Source organism: Daucus carota, chromosome 9, assembly GCF_001625215.2.
Source record: "Daucus carota subsp. sativus chromosome 9, DH1 v3.0, whole genome shotgun sequence".
Lineage (NCBI taxonomy): Eukaryota > Viridiplantae > Streptophyta > Magnoliopsida > Apiales > Apiaceae > Daucus > Daucus carota.
The window spans coordinates 33211328-33228901 of record NC_030389.2 but is presented as its reverse complement, the minus strand read 5'-3'; the positions used below and the strand labels follow the sequence as shown (position 1 = coordinate 33228901).

Genomic DNA, 17574 nt, shown 5'->3' with positions numbered 1-17574 from the left:
AAAGTCAACATAATTTGCATCGTAAATGATGAAAATTGTGTGAACTAGTAATGTTAACATTGAAACTTGTTATAATTTGTATTGGACAAAGAAGATGGACAAATAATATGGGAAATTTTTTTTTGACAAAGTGGACTATTAATATGGGAAGGAGGGAGTATATATATACACAACTCTATCTAATTCATCACATTTATTAGGGATATGTATGAAAACAAGATATCCACCTAACATTTTCTTAAGATGCGTTATTTTTTCAAAAGGGACAAGTAAAAGGGGACGGAGGGAGTATAACATATATTGGAAAAGTAAGGTGTGAACTCTCCTCTGTGGAATTCACACCCTCGTCTTTCAGTTATTACTAAATCATTAATCATGAGATTATCATTAATCACGCCACTATTACGAGTTACTTACGACCGTAACTTTGTCATTGCTCCATTTTCAAATGACCCAGCTCCTCGTTCAATGGAAAAGTGGATATGATGAGTGGTGAAAGTTAAAAGTAGATGATAATGAAGCAATCATATATAAATATAAATTTCTTAATATAATATGAATTGCGGTAATCACGGTGTGAAACTGTACGTGAATTCGAGAAATTTTGCATATTAGTTTCAACATTTATAATAATATATATGCATCAGTTCTTGACTAGTTTTACGCTAATCAAAGTTGAATCTAACGAACTATCAGAACTAAGAAATACAAAAATAAAAATTAGTCATGTAGAATATTAGTAAAATATGATTATTAAATACTATAAATTATACGACTTCGGCAAATAAAGTCATGTTGAAATCCGCTGATCAATTTGGAACTCACGGCGACTATCTCGAATCATACTAGTACTAACTAATCGTCACGAGTTTATCTCAGTTGGTATATTTTTGTACGAGAATTGAATTTCGTAAACAAACAATTTGGTAAAAGTACGTAGAAAGAAAAAGTCAATAAATAAATGCCCACATGCATATTCACACAATTCTACTGTTCCTTCCATCCCACCAGATTCTTAACAATTTTATTTTTAAGTCATCCCACTCATTTTTTTTACATTACAAAACTTTCTAAAATAGTTAATAAGTCCCACCACTTTTCAGTTTTTTCTTTTTTTTTTCACACTCTTTTTACTCCACTATCTCTTTTTTATATATATTAAAAATCAATAGATACCACCACTTCACCCACTCTTCTTTCTATTTTCCCCTACTATCTCATATTTAACAATAAAAACTACTATTACACCCACTACTTTCTTCCAATATCTCAAATTTATTATTAAATATTGATAGGTCCCACCACTTTACCCACTTTTCATCTAACTTTACTAATTTTTTATACATTATCTTGGTCTCCATGTCCCCTTTCAATGTAAACAATTGAGGGGGACGGACGGAGTATTTGGCATCATGATTCTTCTGCATTAAAGATAAGATACACGTAAGTTGTACAACAGGAGTTTCGTTGGAGTGTTTAAAATGACCACATTTTGTTATGAATGTTTCGGTACATGCTAATAATTATATTTTTAATTTCATTTTTATGAGATTGTAATTTATTGATAAATTTGGATTAAATCCGAAAGAAACACTTATCAGTTAAAATCAAAAGAAGGACTTCACGTCACTAATTGAATAAATTTTCTATTGTGAGATTGTAACTTATTAATAAATATAAACTAAAATTGAAAGAGAGGTCTCATATCATTAATTGATTAATCTTTTCTGAAAAGGTTTATAAAAAAGGTTCGATATAATCATCGTAAAATATCTGTGCAAGCGGTCCAAACGTCTTGCTACTTGCTGGTAGCTTTACAATCAATCAATCAAATCACTCTATTAATGGTTGAAACGAACATGTGCACGTTTCGGAGGAAAAAACACAGATAATTCAATGGTCCGATTTAGTGTATAGGAGGAAGTGATGACTTGCTACGCTATTGGTAGAGCACACGAGCGACTTGTTCGCACCAAAAGTTAAGTCCTAACGGCAATTTACGATGATTTTGGATAACTGATGGTACTTCTTCGTGCTCGTCCATTTCTGATCAAGCTAAAATCATTAAAATTTTAAAAAAAAATTAAAATTTAAGTTTTTAAAAGTGAAATTCTAATTTCGGATTAATCAGATAACTTTCAAATAACTTTTAAAGTTTGTCTCGATAAATTTAGGTGCAGGTTCGGGTCATGATTGATATCGCTGACAAATAATACCAGGTGGTTGAGTCGTCTAACATGAAAATTCAAATTTCAGATGAGGCTTATAACTTGACCATTCATCCATCCCTAAATTCAAGGTAACAGGACAAAAATGCTACGATGTTCTGCATTATAGACGAATTTCTCGTAACAAATTTAAATCCAAATTATTTTAAGAATCTAATCAAAAGAATATGAGTGCACATACTATCTGGCTATGGCGACAGTATGGCCATTGGAAGTAATCGAAGACTTGTGTTGAATGTTTTTGATTCTGTTCTTGCGAAGAGAGTATGGATCTACTCCGGCCTTATGAGCTGCAACGACACCTATGGCTTCCCAGTAGTTGGAAACTGTTACCTGAAACAGACATTCCCCCAACTTTACAAAGCAAATTTATTAAATTCTAACTTTAGTCTTGAATTTAATGAAGAGGGGATATAACACGAAAAGTCTTTATGAAACATACTGCCTCTATTCCGAGTTTAGCTGGTGTGTCATTCAGAACTGTTGTATTCTCTTCCACTGCGATTATGAGTGGCTGCACAAAATCCAACATATATACTTATAACCGATAAATAGCAGCTGACCACCTAATACTACTAGCTACATTAGTATGTACCTTGTTCCTTTTGCGATTTGCAAATGCAAGAGCCCCGTCTCCTCCACAAGCATCTAGAGGAAGTATGACACTATCAACATCACTTGCCAATATGCAATCCCTTTCCCGCTGATCGACCACATACTGTGGTGCATTACTTAGCCCAGCAAGGACACAGGGTAAAAATGTGTACCCAATCTGCATAGTGTAATGAGTCAGATAAAATGAACAAAACAAGGAAGAGATTTAGGGAGGGAAAAAATGACAAGTCGAACACACATGAACTAACAAGAAAACAATAACTTTTTTTCTCCAATGGGGCTGCAGAATTAGTACTCTACTGCCGTGCACAGTTCCACATTGTTGTATATCTGATGAATGGTGATAAGATATTAAAGCTGAGGCATTTGTGCATTGTTAGGACATTTTCTTGACAGAAAAGCAATGTTTTATTCATAATTAAAACCATGCACCAGGATAAAGCACATTTTACATGATTCCATCTACAGATACAAAGCCCACAGCAATTTGCAAATTGCAAGAAGTGACTCTTCTTGCCACACTAAAATATCCAACTATTATACCTACTGCAGTGCTTACCCGAGGATAACTATAACAACTAAAACCAGCCACATGACAGAACATAGATAAATACTTTTTTTTTTTGTTCAAAAAGCATAGAAAAATCTAGGATCTTGAAATAAACATATGCACAGAATATACTCAGCAGCTACAGAACTTTCAATAAGAAACTAAAATAAGTAACCAAAAAGGAGGTTCAGAATCTTAGAAGATATCCCCACTGAAGGGAGGGCAGGGAATTTTAGTCGGCCAAATCTGTGCATAATTACTAACTAGAATTATAAATTATCCACGTTTACCTTCAAAAAAATACAATCAAAAAAAAGGTTTGTATCATTGTAACTAGCATAAATTGAAAGTGGACCTAAACCAAAATCTAATTACAGCCACTAACCTCTTTTTGCACTGAAGTATCCATTACAATATATATTAATCAACCTCAGTTTACAAGAGAAACAAATTACTTGAAGGAATCCGCCTTCCTACAAATGCAAAAAGGTTTCCACCGATGTCTACTGATTCGAGTCTCTCAGCAAAACAATGTCAAAATCTACTATTTTGCATTCAGACCCATAAGACATTTCAAACCAAGTACCAACAACATGATGGTGTTTAGGTAAAAGAAAGGGGATTCTTTCTTCTTCTTCTTCTTCTTTTTTAATTTGGTGGGTTGGCCTTGGGGAGTCTGGGGGAGACCGAGTGTTTAGGTTTGAGATATTCCCCTTAGCGAAGTAGAATAAACAAGTCATTAGCTGCTATAGAAAGATTTGGTTTTTCTATAAAGAAAAGAGTTGGCTTCCAACCCATTATAAATCAACCACTTTTGTAAACTGAGCTTATTGCTTGTTTAAATTTTATAGAAGCAAGATGATTCATGATAACAATCACATGGAAAAATTTATCCTTTGCTTTCCAGAAAGATTGCACTCACCTCTTCAGCAGCTGCTTTTGGGCTAACTGGCGTGCTTAAAGGCATAGGTAATAAAGCAGGAGCATGTGCACAGGGGATTCCGAAATTCTTCACTACCATATGGCTAATAACCGCCTCCACTCCAGCTAAAAGATCAATTCCCTGAAGAGGAAACACCATTATATTATTATATGAAGTATAATAAGTTTATGCAACAAGATATGATCATAGTGGAGACAGAGGAATGCTACAGTATATAAGCTTAACACAAGTATCTAGAAGTTTGATACAAAACCTACTAATGTAAAGCATTTATCATAGCAACTTAACAATCAAGTGTAATATAAGATGAGATCATACTATCGGACGAAGAAACTGTATTGTTAAGAGGTATAAGCTTTTTCTTCCACTAATATAAACCAGAATATATGCAGGGTCTTCACAAAAGCATTTCGCAAAATCCCAGAACTGGTCATTTAAGATTCAATAAAAGAATACTACTACGTTGTTGACATCTTAAGGATAGTGTATTTGAATCCAAGTCTAATAAGATTCCAGCACATCTGAATCATCACCGAAGGCAATTGTGCAACAAAATAATAAATAATAATAGAGGACACAATAAGAAGGTGATTAAATTAAAGAAATGATAGTTGGTTCATGTCAAATAAACTGTTCTGGATAAAAAAAAAAGTGCTTATCCACTTAATCATCTTACTATTCCTTGTCGATAATCATCTGTGTCTTCAAATTCATCATCTGGGAACCGCGCCACAACTGCAACAGCATTCACCATTGACCGGTCAATCAATGTTTGTACAGCTCTTAGTAGGGAATCAGGATGTTGTATCCTCCCTGTTGATTGGCCGCTTTTTGGATCGACCCACTTCTCCACCTGTAGGGAGATATATTTAAGTACAACATCTGGTAGGTACTGTCGCGGAGCCTGTTGGAGCTTAAAGCTTAGGACTCCACTAATTTTGTTTATTTTATATGAAATAAACACACCACTTGATTAGCCAAAGACAAAAGAAATCAAGCAAGAAGACTACCACTGATCACCTCCAATCAAGCTACCAAATAAATTCTGGATAAACTTTCTAATGTTCCAATAGACTCAAATGTAAAACAAAACATATATCATTATATCTATCAGGCTTCTGGATTTAATATTGTCTCATTTTAATAAAGTAGTTCTCTAATTTACCCCTCACTTACTTGCATTATCTATCGTAAGCTTATGAGCAATGACAAGCAAATTGCATACATCAGAATTTTCCTTCAAGAGACCACTCTATAATTCGATGGTCATCAACTTCTGTGGGTTAAGCAGCTACTTATGCCACATTTATGTATGGAATATATTTGTGATACCTGCAAAGGGGTATCAGTGACAGCGTATTCAACAACAGGCAAGCCAAGAGAAGCCCTAGCTGCATCAACCACTTGTAGATGTCGAAGAAGAAGCTCTTTCTCTATCCCAGCATCAAGAACCAATCCGACCTGCAAGTCATATACAAGTCAGCAGGCATGACAACTGTATATGTATATTCCTAAATATAAATAATGAAGCAACAAGAATCAAGATAGTGTTTGAAGCATACTCTATTTTGGTGAACTGGTTGTAGTCCCCATAAGCCTTCTGCAAATCTATCAAGAGCATAACCCTCAACATATAACACATTTGTCATTGGCCAGTATAGCATTGCTGCATTTAGAACCTGCGAATGTTATAGTTTACATCCACAGAATGCTTCTTGCACAATTCAGATTCATACTTCAAATTCAAAATTTTTGAAATGAAGTACCTATTCTTCATACTTGAAATTCAAAAGTTTCAAAATGAATCACCAAATGTTCATCAAATTCAAAATTTCCCAAATTAAACACCCAAATGTCCTCATGTTTAATCAAGCTCCCATCCTTTCTTGAAATGAGAGCATAAGCCTCATAATATCACTTGAATGTAATATACCATCACACATGGTCATTAAACTTGGAAGTTTTAAATCACAATACAGCTATAATGATAAACAGAACATAAACTAATATCCTCAAAATTTTGTAAAACGTTATTTCTAAAGCACTTTTAACACTAATTTTTTGTTTATAAGTTACTATCATTTGTAATGTGTAACTTATATTAAGCATAACATAATAACAAGAAAGTACCCTTTAAAAAGAACAATATCCATTTTTTATGAAGTCAGAATGCAAACTAAAAATATAACAACATTAGTACATAATCCGTACTTCTCAGAATTTAACTTATATGTCATCTGTAAGTCATTTTTACTTGGAGCATCTCCAATGGTGAGAGGTAAAATGGTTGGCTAAATGTTAAAATGTAAAATTTTAGCTAGGGGAGTGGTGTATACTACAATGATGTTATGTATAATTATCATAAGGTAAAATTATAACCAAGGGATTTGCTGGTTCGACAAAAATAGTCAACCAAACATGGTTATCTATATTTACTGCAAAGAGATTGCAAGGTTGAAGAGTTTTATTTTTACATATTTTCCGAATATTGACACATAGAAGCCAAGCAAACTAATTCAGCTAAAGGTGTTGTAAGAATGCTCTTATGCAAAAACAAATACTCAAACTGTAAACTAATAATTAAAAAGTAACTGATAACGGAACAAACCAATACCTTGATATATTTAAATAAAAATGAGCTAATGTCGACAATGGCAAAACATCACTCTATCTCAAAACTTTCGTACACCAATTATACATATACACAAAAACAATATTTCACATAAACTGACACATCATCATTCAGTGCACATAAATGTTAATGAACTCTAACACACACATTCAGTATATAATATATGTCTGAGAGTTATGACCGAAAATTTTTATTCATTTAATAAGATTATTCATTTGTCGAGATTAAAAATATACTGAACCATTCTAATGTATTTTTATCAAAATCACAAGAGCAAGTCTAATGGAGTATGGAGGTCCTAAAAGTGACGCTATATCTATAATATAGCACCCAAGTAAAAGAAACTCACTCCGATGGGTGCTAAACATGGATGCAAAATGAGAAAATGCTATAGTTGGTGCTAAATACATAACCAAGTATATATGATGGTTGGAGATGCTCTACGGTCTCAATTCTACAAAAGAGTAGTGCTAAATGCACAAAATTGAGTACAAAATTTTGCAGAATTTGACACGGCAACTGAGGTTGGATATTTTAATTTGTGTTATTTATGTGAGTACAAGGAGCTCTTTGTAATCAAATTTAACAAATGTTATTTTTTAAAGATTTTTGTATCCAATTTTGTGCAGAAAACACTTTTGGGTTCCAATGCGAAAGTATAAAAGTGTGTAGTCTGTTGGAATTTAACACGAAAAGACACAAATAACCTTGGAAAGAAGAGATAATTACATTGGGATGCGTGATAAGACAGTCCACAACTGAAGAAAGTGTTCTAGCAACAGGCAAAGCATCCCCCGCAAACCCCCCAATAGAAGCTCCTACTCCTGTCGGAACTATCATCACGCTCGTGTAACCTCTTCTTCCCTGTTTCCACATGCACATATACAAAACCTGTAAGTATTTCACCATTTGAAATAAAATGTAAAATTAAATATTTCATGAACTGACCACGCTTCTTGAAACTTGAGGAGTAGAGAGTGAACATTTTGGTTTGAATTGGTTTGACTTTGACCTCTTGGGCTTTGTTTTTCCGGCGAGTGTTTGACCGGCGACGGAGGTCAATGCAGTGGGGTGTGGGAGAAGTGCCATTATCTATATATAGGCCAGTTGCAGACGGGGTGTTTAAAATCAGATTTGTAATTCGAGCACAAACGGCTTAAATAATGATTGTAGTTGTGTAATTTATTTTTAAATTTTTTTTTTCTGAATTAAAGTTTAGATGTTATATTTTTATTCAGAAAAAGAAAATCTCAAAAATAAGTTACGGAACTATGTTTTATAAGAGCATTGAAGTGCGTGTCGAGCAGTTGAAAAGAAACGTATACAATTAAATGGGGTTAATTATCTAGTTGGTCACTGAAGTGGGCTTAATGTATCAAATTGGTCACTGAAGTCAAAACGGTATCAGGATGGTCACTGAAGTGGCCATAAATATCAAACAAGTACCTTGAAATATAAGTTCAAGCAGTAAAAATATTATTTATAAAGTTTTACACATTATTTTTGAATGTTACCAAAACCAAGTAAAAGGTTATGAATTCTAATATTTATGATAATATATTTAAATTTTATCAAATTTATTTATTATTTATTTTTAATTAAAACAAAGAAAATAACTATATGATAAAATATAAATAATAAATAAACTTGATAAAATATAAATATATTATTTTAAATACTAGAAGTCATAACCTTTTAGTTGGTGGTGGTAACATTTAAAAATAATGTGTAAAACTTTATAAATAATATTTTTACTACTTGAACTCAAATTTCAAGGTACTTGTTTGATATTTATGGTGACTTTAGTGACCATTTTGATACCGTTTTGAGTTCAGTGACCAACTTGATACATTAAGCCCACTTCAGTGACCAACTTGATAATTAACCCCAATTAAATGGGACAGAGGGAGTAATTGATAATTCTGGGTTTTATTCGAACTTAGGGAGCGTATTTGATGGGATTTTAATGTATTATTGTACGTGAATTTTAATGGATTATACTTGATTTTGATTTTGTGCGGATTTTTATTAAAATGTCGTAGAGTAGATTTATATTTTTTAGGATTTAAACACAATACTTCAAAATCTCATGAATTTTGGTGGAATTTAAAATAGACTACGAAATCAAACAAAATTCATCATTTTTTTTGAAGAAACAAAATTCATTATTTAATCCATCGGTTTTGAATACCATTATATTTTAGTGGATTTTAAGCTATCTTAATTCTTAATTAAATAACATCTGATTTTAAAACATAATTTAAAATCCTGATCGAATACCACCAGATTTTGTAGCATAATTTAAAATCACGATTAACTAATCCAAAATTTTAATGGATTTTAAACAATTTCAATTGAATACTTTCTGATTTCATTAGTGGAAAAAAAAAAAATTCCGCTCGCAAGGGTTGGTTCAGCTGGTTAAAGAGAGGACATATATACTTTTGATCACAGGTTCGACTCCCGAAGGGAGCAGAATTTGTGATTATGCCTCCAGGATCAGAGCTTGTCGCTTAAGTGCGATTTACCTTGGTTCACGTAGTTTGCAGAGCTTGTCGCTTAAGTGCGATTGCTTAAGTGCGATTTATCTTGGTTCACGTAGTTTGCAGGGGTAGCGGCTGCGGGTTCCTACATTAAAAAAAATAAAAAATAAAAAATTTCCAATCGAATACAACCCCCAAGTCGGTAATAGTTGTGATAAATTTTATATTATTACCGGGGACTGAGGTTATTAATGAAATTCGATGATTTAAGTCTTTCCCTCTAATTTGGGTTGGTGAGTTAGCGGTCATTTGTTAAATCTTCGATGATTTAAGTCTTTCCCTCTAATTTGGGTTGGTGAGTTAGGGGTCATTTGTAAAATCTGGACCATTTTTTCTCAATGATTGAGATCGGAATGAATGGATAATCTGCATGGTGAATAGAAATTGTTGTTTGTTAAATTATTTTATCTGAATGACAAAACTCATGAGTTTGATATATTTTTATCAAATAAATTTTATTTATTTATTATATATAACATATATTATTCAGGACTCATTTTTTAAATCTAAATATTATTTTCCGGATAGTTAAAATTCTTGGATGAGTTATAAATATGCCAAGTATAAATAACGTCATTTAATTTACAAAAACTAAAAATTCTGAATGATAGTTTAATGTTTTTGACAACAATGAAATAGTAATTAGTAAAATTCAACATAAAAGCTATATTAAATAAAAATAATATTTTGTCAATAATAACTTAAGAAACATATTAAATTAAAAAATAAAAAATAAAAGAAAAAATCAAACTAATTACCTAATTTCTTAACATAATTACATCATTAAAAATGTAATCTTGTAAATAAAATTTAAATATTATGTATTTTATATGCACAACAAAAGGTAGGAATAAGTATAAGTTTGATTTTCTCAATTCCAGTAAAAAAGTACAAAATTTAAAATGAGTCAAATAAACGTAAGGGAGAAGAAAAATAACATAAGACACAAGATAGTAATATTGTGAAGTTGTCAACCATTCAGCGCAGATTTTAAGGTTGTTTTGTCCAGAAGTTTTTATCGAGTCGTCCAGATTTTTAAAGATTCAGAAACATAAGTCAAACAATCTGAATAGCAAATATGAGTTTCGTTCGGTTCATACGGTCTCGTTCACTCATTAACAAATGAGACCTTATTCTTTTTTATAGAGAAAATAAATTTTTTTAAGACTTTTAAGATTTATTTATAAATATTTTTAACAGTGAAATTCACAAAAAATTTAATATTATATTATAGGCTTAGCCAAAACTATTTAGTAAAAGAATTTCTTCCAACTTTTTTTTTTTTTTGCTAAATAAAATTTATATAAAAGAGAAAAGAGAATACATCCTACAAGGGGCATACCCCAGGAAGATAGATACAGAAGAGAACAGCCGCTCAGCAATCAATCAAGAAAGAAACTTACGACAGGCTAGGCAAACATGTAAGATATAGAGCTTTAAAGCTAAGCAGACTAAGTATAAATTCAGTACAAAAGGCAAATCAACATACTATCTTCATGCAGCCATTTCTGAAATTTTGCTGAAGTAAATAACTTCTCTCTAACAGTGCGTTTCATAAGAGTAATGGTATGAATAGAAGCATGCCCTGACCCCTGGTTATGTAGACGATAGTTTCTTTCTTTCCAAACCAAGTAAACAGCCACAGAAAGGTAGAGGCTGCCAAGAAGTTTCTTCCAACTTTTAAGATTCATTTATACAGAGCTTTTTAATAGTGGCTTCCTCAAAAATATGATTTTATATTTAGGTCGAGTCGACTCAGTTTGAGTCCTCATTTAGGTTATCCAGTGGGTGTTTGATCAACAAGAAGTTCAGCTTCTGGGAAAAATTTGCTCCCGCTTTGATGAGTGTTTGAGCTTAGAAGCCTAACGAATTCTTGTAATTTTTGAATACATAAATAAGAAAAAAAGAAGCTAACTTCTTGTAAATTTTATTAATACATATATATGATTAAGAGTAATTTTAATCAATTTCAAAAAAAAAAGAGTAATTTTAATTATGTGAAATATATAAATTACGGGTTAATTATCAAATTGGGCACTCACTTCACATCAATATTTCATCCGGGACACTCTCGAATTTTCGATCTCATTTAAAACACCGTTTTCAGAAATTGTATTAGTCTTAAAAATAAAATATTAAATTCAAAAACAAATCGACAGTTTGAGAAGTGTTACTCATGGGGCTTTAACAGAATAGGCTGTAGAGATTATGTAGGTACGATTAATTCAATTTTCACGTTCAAAAAATGGGTAAAATTGATGGTGTGTTAAAGCTAATGGTTCTGTTAGTGGCTGATGTGGCAAGATCCAGCTGTTGTCCAGCTGTCATTCCAACTGGCAACTGCTGGCAAAGAGTTTCCCGCCCAAAAGTTGTTAGAGCTGTTAACAGTTAGTGGTATAAAGTTGAGTGAGTGTGTGAAAGTTAGTTTTTACGTTTTAGTATCATTATAAAATACTCTCTTTCTATAGCTATTTCTCTCTCTAGGAAATACTGTGTGTAAAACAACTTTACTGTGTGTTTTGAGATATCAATGAAGATTTGTGGTTGTGATGTATATTGATACAGTAAAGCTATGTGATAAAGTAGAACTTGTAACATGGTATCAGAGCGTCTCTGTTCGATCTCCGCTGCTACTATCCGCCATTGAAGCTCTGGTTTGATTCTCGATACTTTTACCCTTTCTATGTTGATTCTATCTTCGTTCTGTGTTGATTGCATATATTTGTGTTGAAATCATGACTACAACTGCGTCTTATGCATTTGCAACACTTGGATCACAAATTTCATCCACATTTGATTGTAATCATCTGTTTTATTTGCATCCATCGGATAATCCTGGTATGCAATTAACTACTGCTGTGTTGACTGAGAATAACTACACTCAGTGGCAAAGATCTTTGCGTGTTGCATTGTCGTCTAAATTGAAATTTGGTTTTGTTGATGGATCATACGCAAAACCTGCAGCAAATTCTCTTTTGTTTGTGCATTGGACTCGTTGCGATAATATGGTTACATCTTGGCTGTTAAACTCTGTATCGGATGATATTCGGAGTAGTGTTGTGTCTATGCAATCTCCTCGTGAAAAAGCACGATATGCTCAAAGTAATGTTCCCAAGCTGTTTCATCTTCGCAAGGAGATTGCGCGTTTGTCTCAAGGCACTCTCTCTGTTTCAAGTTACTTCACTAAGTTTCGCACAATTCATGATGAATTGGATTGTCTACGGAATAAGCCTAGATGTGTGTGTACTCACTGCACGTGTCAAGTTAATGCTAGATTGGTTAAAGAAGAGCTTTCTGTACAACTGGCTAATTTTCTTATGGGATTGAATGACACATTTACTACAATCCGTGGTCAGATTTTAATGATGAAACCTCTTCCTACTTTAAGCCAATGCTATGCAATGCTTGTACAAGAGGAATCCCAACGGGAACCTCAAGGCTCTTTGTCTATTGATAATCTAGCCCTAGATGTTAAGACTGGATTTAATAACAAAAATCAGTCTCAAGTTAAAGTCAACAAGGAAGGAGTTGATGCTGTTGTCTGTGATTTTTGTCATATGTCTGGACACTTGAAAGACAAGTGCTAGTGTATTCATGGGTATCCTTCATGGCATAGGTTATTTGGCAAGCCAAAGCCAAAGAATGCAGGTCCACGCAATTCAGTTGTGGCAAATGTTGTCACAGAAGATGTGTCCACTGGGTCACAATTAGCTAGTGTTACTGGTTATGAAAGTAGAACTTGTAACGTGGTGGAAGAGATAGGTTATGAAAAACCCTAATAATCCATATATAACCATTTTTTGGATGCGGAAATTCAATTAATCGTGCCTACATAATTTCTATAGCCTATTGTGTTAAAGCCCCATGAGTAACACTTCTCATACTGTCGATTTGTTTCAAATTTAACGTTTTATTTTTAAGACTGATACAACTTCTGAAAACGGTGTTTCAAATGAGACCGAAAATTCGAGAGTGTCCCGGATGATATATTGTTGTGAATTGCGTGCCCAATTAGATAATTAACCCTATAAATTACTAATCAATACCCTTTATTAATAAGCGAAACCACATTTCGGTGGAACATCGGTACCAAAAGTACCAAAATTTGGTCACATTCATATTGATTTGAATTTTATAGTCATTATTATACTATCATCAAAGACTTCTATATTGAATAGAATTTTATTATTAAAGGCATCAATATTCATCAGAACAGTGAAAGACTTCTACATTGATTAGAATTTTATGAAAAGACTTTTATATTCATTCGGATTTTATTATTAAAAATTTCAATATTGGTTAAGATTATTATAAAACTATAAAAAGACTTCTATGTTGCTTAGGATTTTGTAATATAACATTATCCTATCCGCACAGTTAAATCGCTAACAATTTAACTTATGAAACAGTTCTATAAAATTCATATCAAAATTTGGCAATCATCATATTATGTTAGGTCCTATAAATTCACTATATAATCTGATATAGTGATCACAATCTGTAACACAGTAAGACAATATAAGAGATTGAAAGCAGTAAACTCTTATATTCACAAAGCTTGAATGGTTACAAAAACTCTCTCAGTGATTTATAATGTATCACTAAGAGCTGCTAGGGTTCTGTAAAATATACTCGATAACTCAACTCATAAAGAGTAACCCTAATCTGTGTTTATATAGACACAGTTACAAAATCAATCTCTGATTTGATATCCTATAAATCTGCTATGAATTTTATCAATCAAAGATTGCTCCAGTTTTCTGTTTAGTTTCCATAGTCAGTAAATCACTCCTCCGCTTCTATCCTTCCTTGAAGTATATCCGCTTCTGAGCTCTTTCCACGTGTAAACTCTGACGAATCTTGACTATGTAAACTCTGGTCAGACTTTATCAAACTCTGTCAGACTTTATCAAACTCTGTCAGACTTTACTAAACTCTGATCAGCTTCCAGATTAAACTCTGATGATTCCTGTTCTAAAACAGACTTTAAGAATATTAGTAATCATCAATTATATCTAACAATCTCCCCCAACTTGTGCATAAATAAGTTATGTGCAAGTTAACAGATAATTGATGATGTCAAAACATTTAAGTCAAATGCAACAGAGTTTAACTATATAACAGAAAACTTTTAAAACTTACAGATACTTTACTCCTTAGCTGCATAGACACCATTTGCTGTCTGTAGATACCCTCTGAGGAGTTCTCTTTCAGCTTCTTCAAGCACTGTAGTCATTTGTCTCTTGATCTCTCTCAGCTCTGGATCTGAAACTCCAGTTTGATAAATTGCAGCTCTGAGATCATAGATCTTGTTCTTCTTTAAGTCCCTATCCAGCCTGATATTGTAAGCTTTATCAGACTCTTCATTAAATGCAAGAGTTCTGATTCCACCTATTGTTTCAATCTTTGCTGAATTTTTCTTCATCTCCACCAGCTGTCCTTTATGATTGAGGTATTTGGGAATGAAAGGGTCCAGCATTTTTATTTCCTGTAATCCCCATCTTTCTTCTGATTTGATCCTTGAGCAGGTTGGAGATGTGTTGACATGACTTGTTCTTCACAAGAAATATGTGTGAGACATATCTCAATTCTTCCCAGTGTTTAGCATAGAGATCTGCTTCAAGTACTCTAAACACTGTTCCATCAGACATGAAGTAGATAAGAATATTATCTCCTCTGTCATTCTTCACCAACTGGACTGAATCAAGCTTGTCCATTTTGTCTTGCAATACTCCAGTCTTGGGAGCACAGAGAGATGAGGGGTCATCTGGTCTTGATCCTATACTCTGATCAAATTTCTCATATTTGGATCCCAGCCCTCCTTTATCTCTTCCTTCCTTACGATGAGAGATTGGTTGAATTGAGCCCTTTTCAAAGCTTATCTCAGTCATCAGAGTAGGCTTTGCAAATCCAGCCAGTGGAGTAGTTGTTGGTTTAAACACAGCTTGAGCTTTGTCAGAGGTTGTGTCTGTCTTTGCATCCTTATTAACTTGAGCTTTGTCAGAGGTTAATCTTTCTTTTTGAGGTTCTGCAACATGAGCTTTGTCAGAGATTGCAGCTTCTAATTTCTTTTCCTTTACAACTTGATCCTTGTCAGAGGTTGTAGACTTCTTCTTTTCCCAGCCTTTCTCCAGACGTTCATCTACTTTGCTTTTGCCCTTGGAAGTATATTCATCTTCAGAGTATACCTTTTTGACTGGTAAACTCTGATCAGCAACAGTAGGTTCCTTGATCAATATTCCTTTCTCTTTTGGCTTGGTAGTTGACTTTGCAGGCTTTTGGATCTTTCCAGAGTTTATAGCTTCAACATGTTCCTTTTTCAGCTCAGCTTCCTCTGCAGCAATCAACTCCAAATCCAAATTGGCTTCTGGATTTTCTTGTTCAAAAACCAATCTAGCAAGCTCTTCATCAGTCATTGGTTTGTCTGATCCAGTCACTGGTCTCTGCTTAGATCCAGATGTGAAGTTATGTGTTGGACCAGACTTAGTACTTTGCTTAGATTGTTTCTGACTGTCAGAGTTTGAAACTCTTCCACCAGTCCTTGCTTGAAATCTCTTGTGCTTGGTGAAATCATCAATATCATCATCATCATCCTTCTTCTTTCTCTTCAGAGTTTGAGTAGTAGACTTGCATTTGACTTGAGCTACTCTCTCCCCCTTTTTGACATCATCCTCATCAGGAATCAGTATGGATGTGATCAGAGAAAGTGAAGATTGGATGGCTTCAAGCTGTTTGGACATCTTCTCTTGATTGGATTCAATCATGGTCATCCGTTTGTCCAGAGATTCATTGGCAGTTACCAGCTTCTGTACATTCTCTTTCAGAGGAAGCATGGTCCTTTTCTTTTCCAACTCATTTGTCTCCTTGACTTTTGCTACCTCTGTTCTTAGACCATCTATTGATTTAGATGTCTGGGCATGAGCAGGATGAAATGTCTTCAGATAAAGAATTGTGCCTTTGAGGCTTGACATAACATCAGAGTTTGAAATTTTATTCTCTGCCATAGACAAAAATTCTTCAGCTTTAGTTGTCTCCAGAGAATGCTGATGACTAAGCCAGAGTTTATCCCATACTTCATTTGGAGGATCAACTTGAAGATCCCTGGGAAGTGGCTCAGAGTCTGTGGTCATAGTTTATAGCCTGGCAGTATACTGGCTAGTAGACTCCCACTTTTGTTGAGTCAAAGGAACTTCAGCATTTCCATCATTTTCAGAGGAACTATCATCATCCTCAGTATCAGCCTCAGAGTTTGCTTTGTCAGCATCAGGAACAGGATCAGCAACTTTCTCCACACTATCTTGAGCAGATTTTCCTTTAGCTTCAGACTGTGATTTGATAGGCTCTTTACCAGTCTGAGCAAGAGATTGTAGAGCTTCCATAGCTACCCTGTCAGATTCATCAACTACATCAGACCTGTAGTTGTCTGGAGCTGTATCATGAACTATGGCACCTTCTGGAATTTTCATTGGAGAAGTAGGAATTTGAGTAGAAGGTCCATGATCAGATACTGGAGTATGAAGATCAGCCATATTTGCTCCAGCTTCAGTTGTGGTAGGTTCCTTGCAAATAATTTCTTCATCTACCTCAGATGAAGTAGAAGATGCTGTAGGAGATTGCAAAGGAACAGCTGTGATAGGAAGCACCATCAGAGCTTGAGAATTTTCAGCTACTGGAGTTGATGGTGTTTGTTCTTCCTCAACTGTGAAATCTGTGATTTCAGTAATTGGAACTTTTGCTCTTGCAGGCTTGTGAGCCCTTCTTTTGAATCGAGCTGGCTTTTGAGGACTTGCTTGAACAGGTTCAGAGGCTGTTGTAGGAGTAGATTCAGAGTTTACAGCATGTACAGGTTCAAGATCATCATATTCATATGCTGCAACCAGTCTTCTTCTTTTCTTCTGCTTTTGAGGGGTAGCAGCTTCAGTGTTTTCTGGGATCTCAGAGTTTAGAGCTTCAGAGTTTAAGTGAGCCTCAGAGTTTACTGGCTCATCAGTGTTTGTCTGCTCATCAGTGTTTGGTTTCAGAACATGTGTGGCAACAGAGGTTCTTGTTCTTTTTGCAGTAGA

General features: G+C 33.9%; 1 protein-coding gene across 1 annotated transcript; it reads right to left on the bottom strand.

Annotated features, from left to right (window-relative positions):
* Window positions 1-2300: 2300 nt before the first annotated feature.
* Window positions 2301-8105, bottom strand: LOC108200714 (uncharacterized). Its single transcript, XM_017368956.2, has 9 exons — window positions 7917-8105; window positions 7698-7832; window positions 5899-6015; window positions 5669-5797; window positions 5013-5189; window positions 4316-4456; window positions 2824-3000; window positions 2671-2742; window positions 2301-2561 (listed from the first exon to the last, which is right to left on the bottom strand). The coding sequence occupies exons 1-9, from the start codon at window positions 8055-8057 to the stop codon at window positions 2409-2411; spliced, it is 1242 nt and encodes a 413-aa protein (XP_017224445.1). The 5' UTR covers window positions 8058-8105; the 3' UTR covers window positions 2301-2408.
* Between the last annotated feature and the right edge of the window lie 9469 nt (window positions 8106-17574).

Excerpts from the sequence above, each read along its gene's own strand:
- LOC108200714 (XM_017368956.2), bottom strand. The coding sequence starts at position 8,057 with ATGGCACTTCTCCCACACCCCACTGCATTGACCTCCGTCGCCGGTCAA. Across the intron at positions 2,743-2,823 it reads CAAATCGCAAAAGGAACAAG|CCACTCATAATCGCAGTGGA; the intron begins GTACATACTAAT and ends GATTTTGTGCAG. Across the intron at positions 2,562-2,670 it reads CTAAACTCGGAATAGAGGCA|GTAACAGTTTCCAACTACTG; the intron begins GTATGTTTCATA and ends TGTCTGTTTCAG.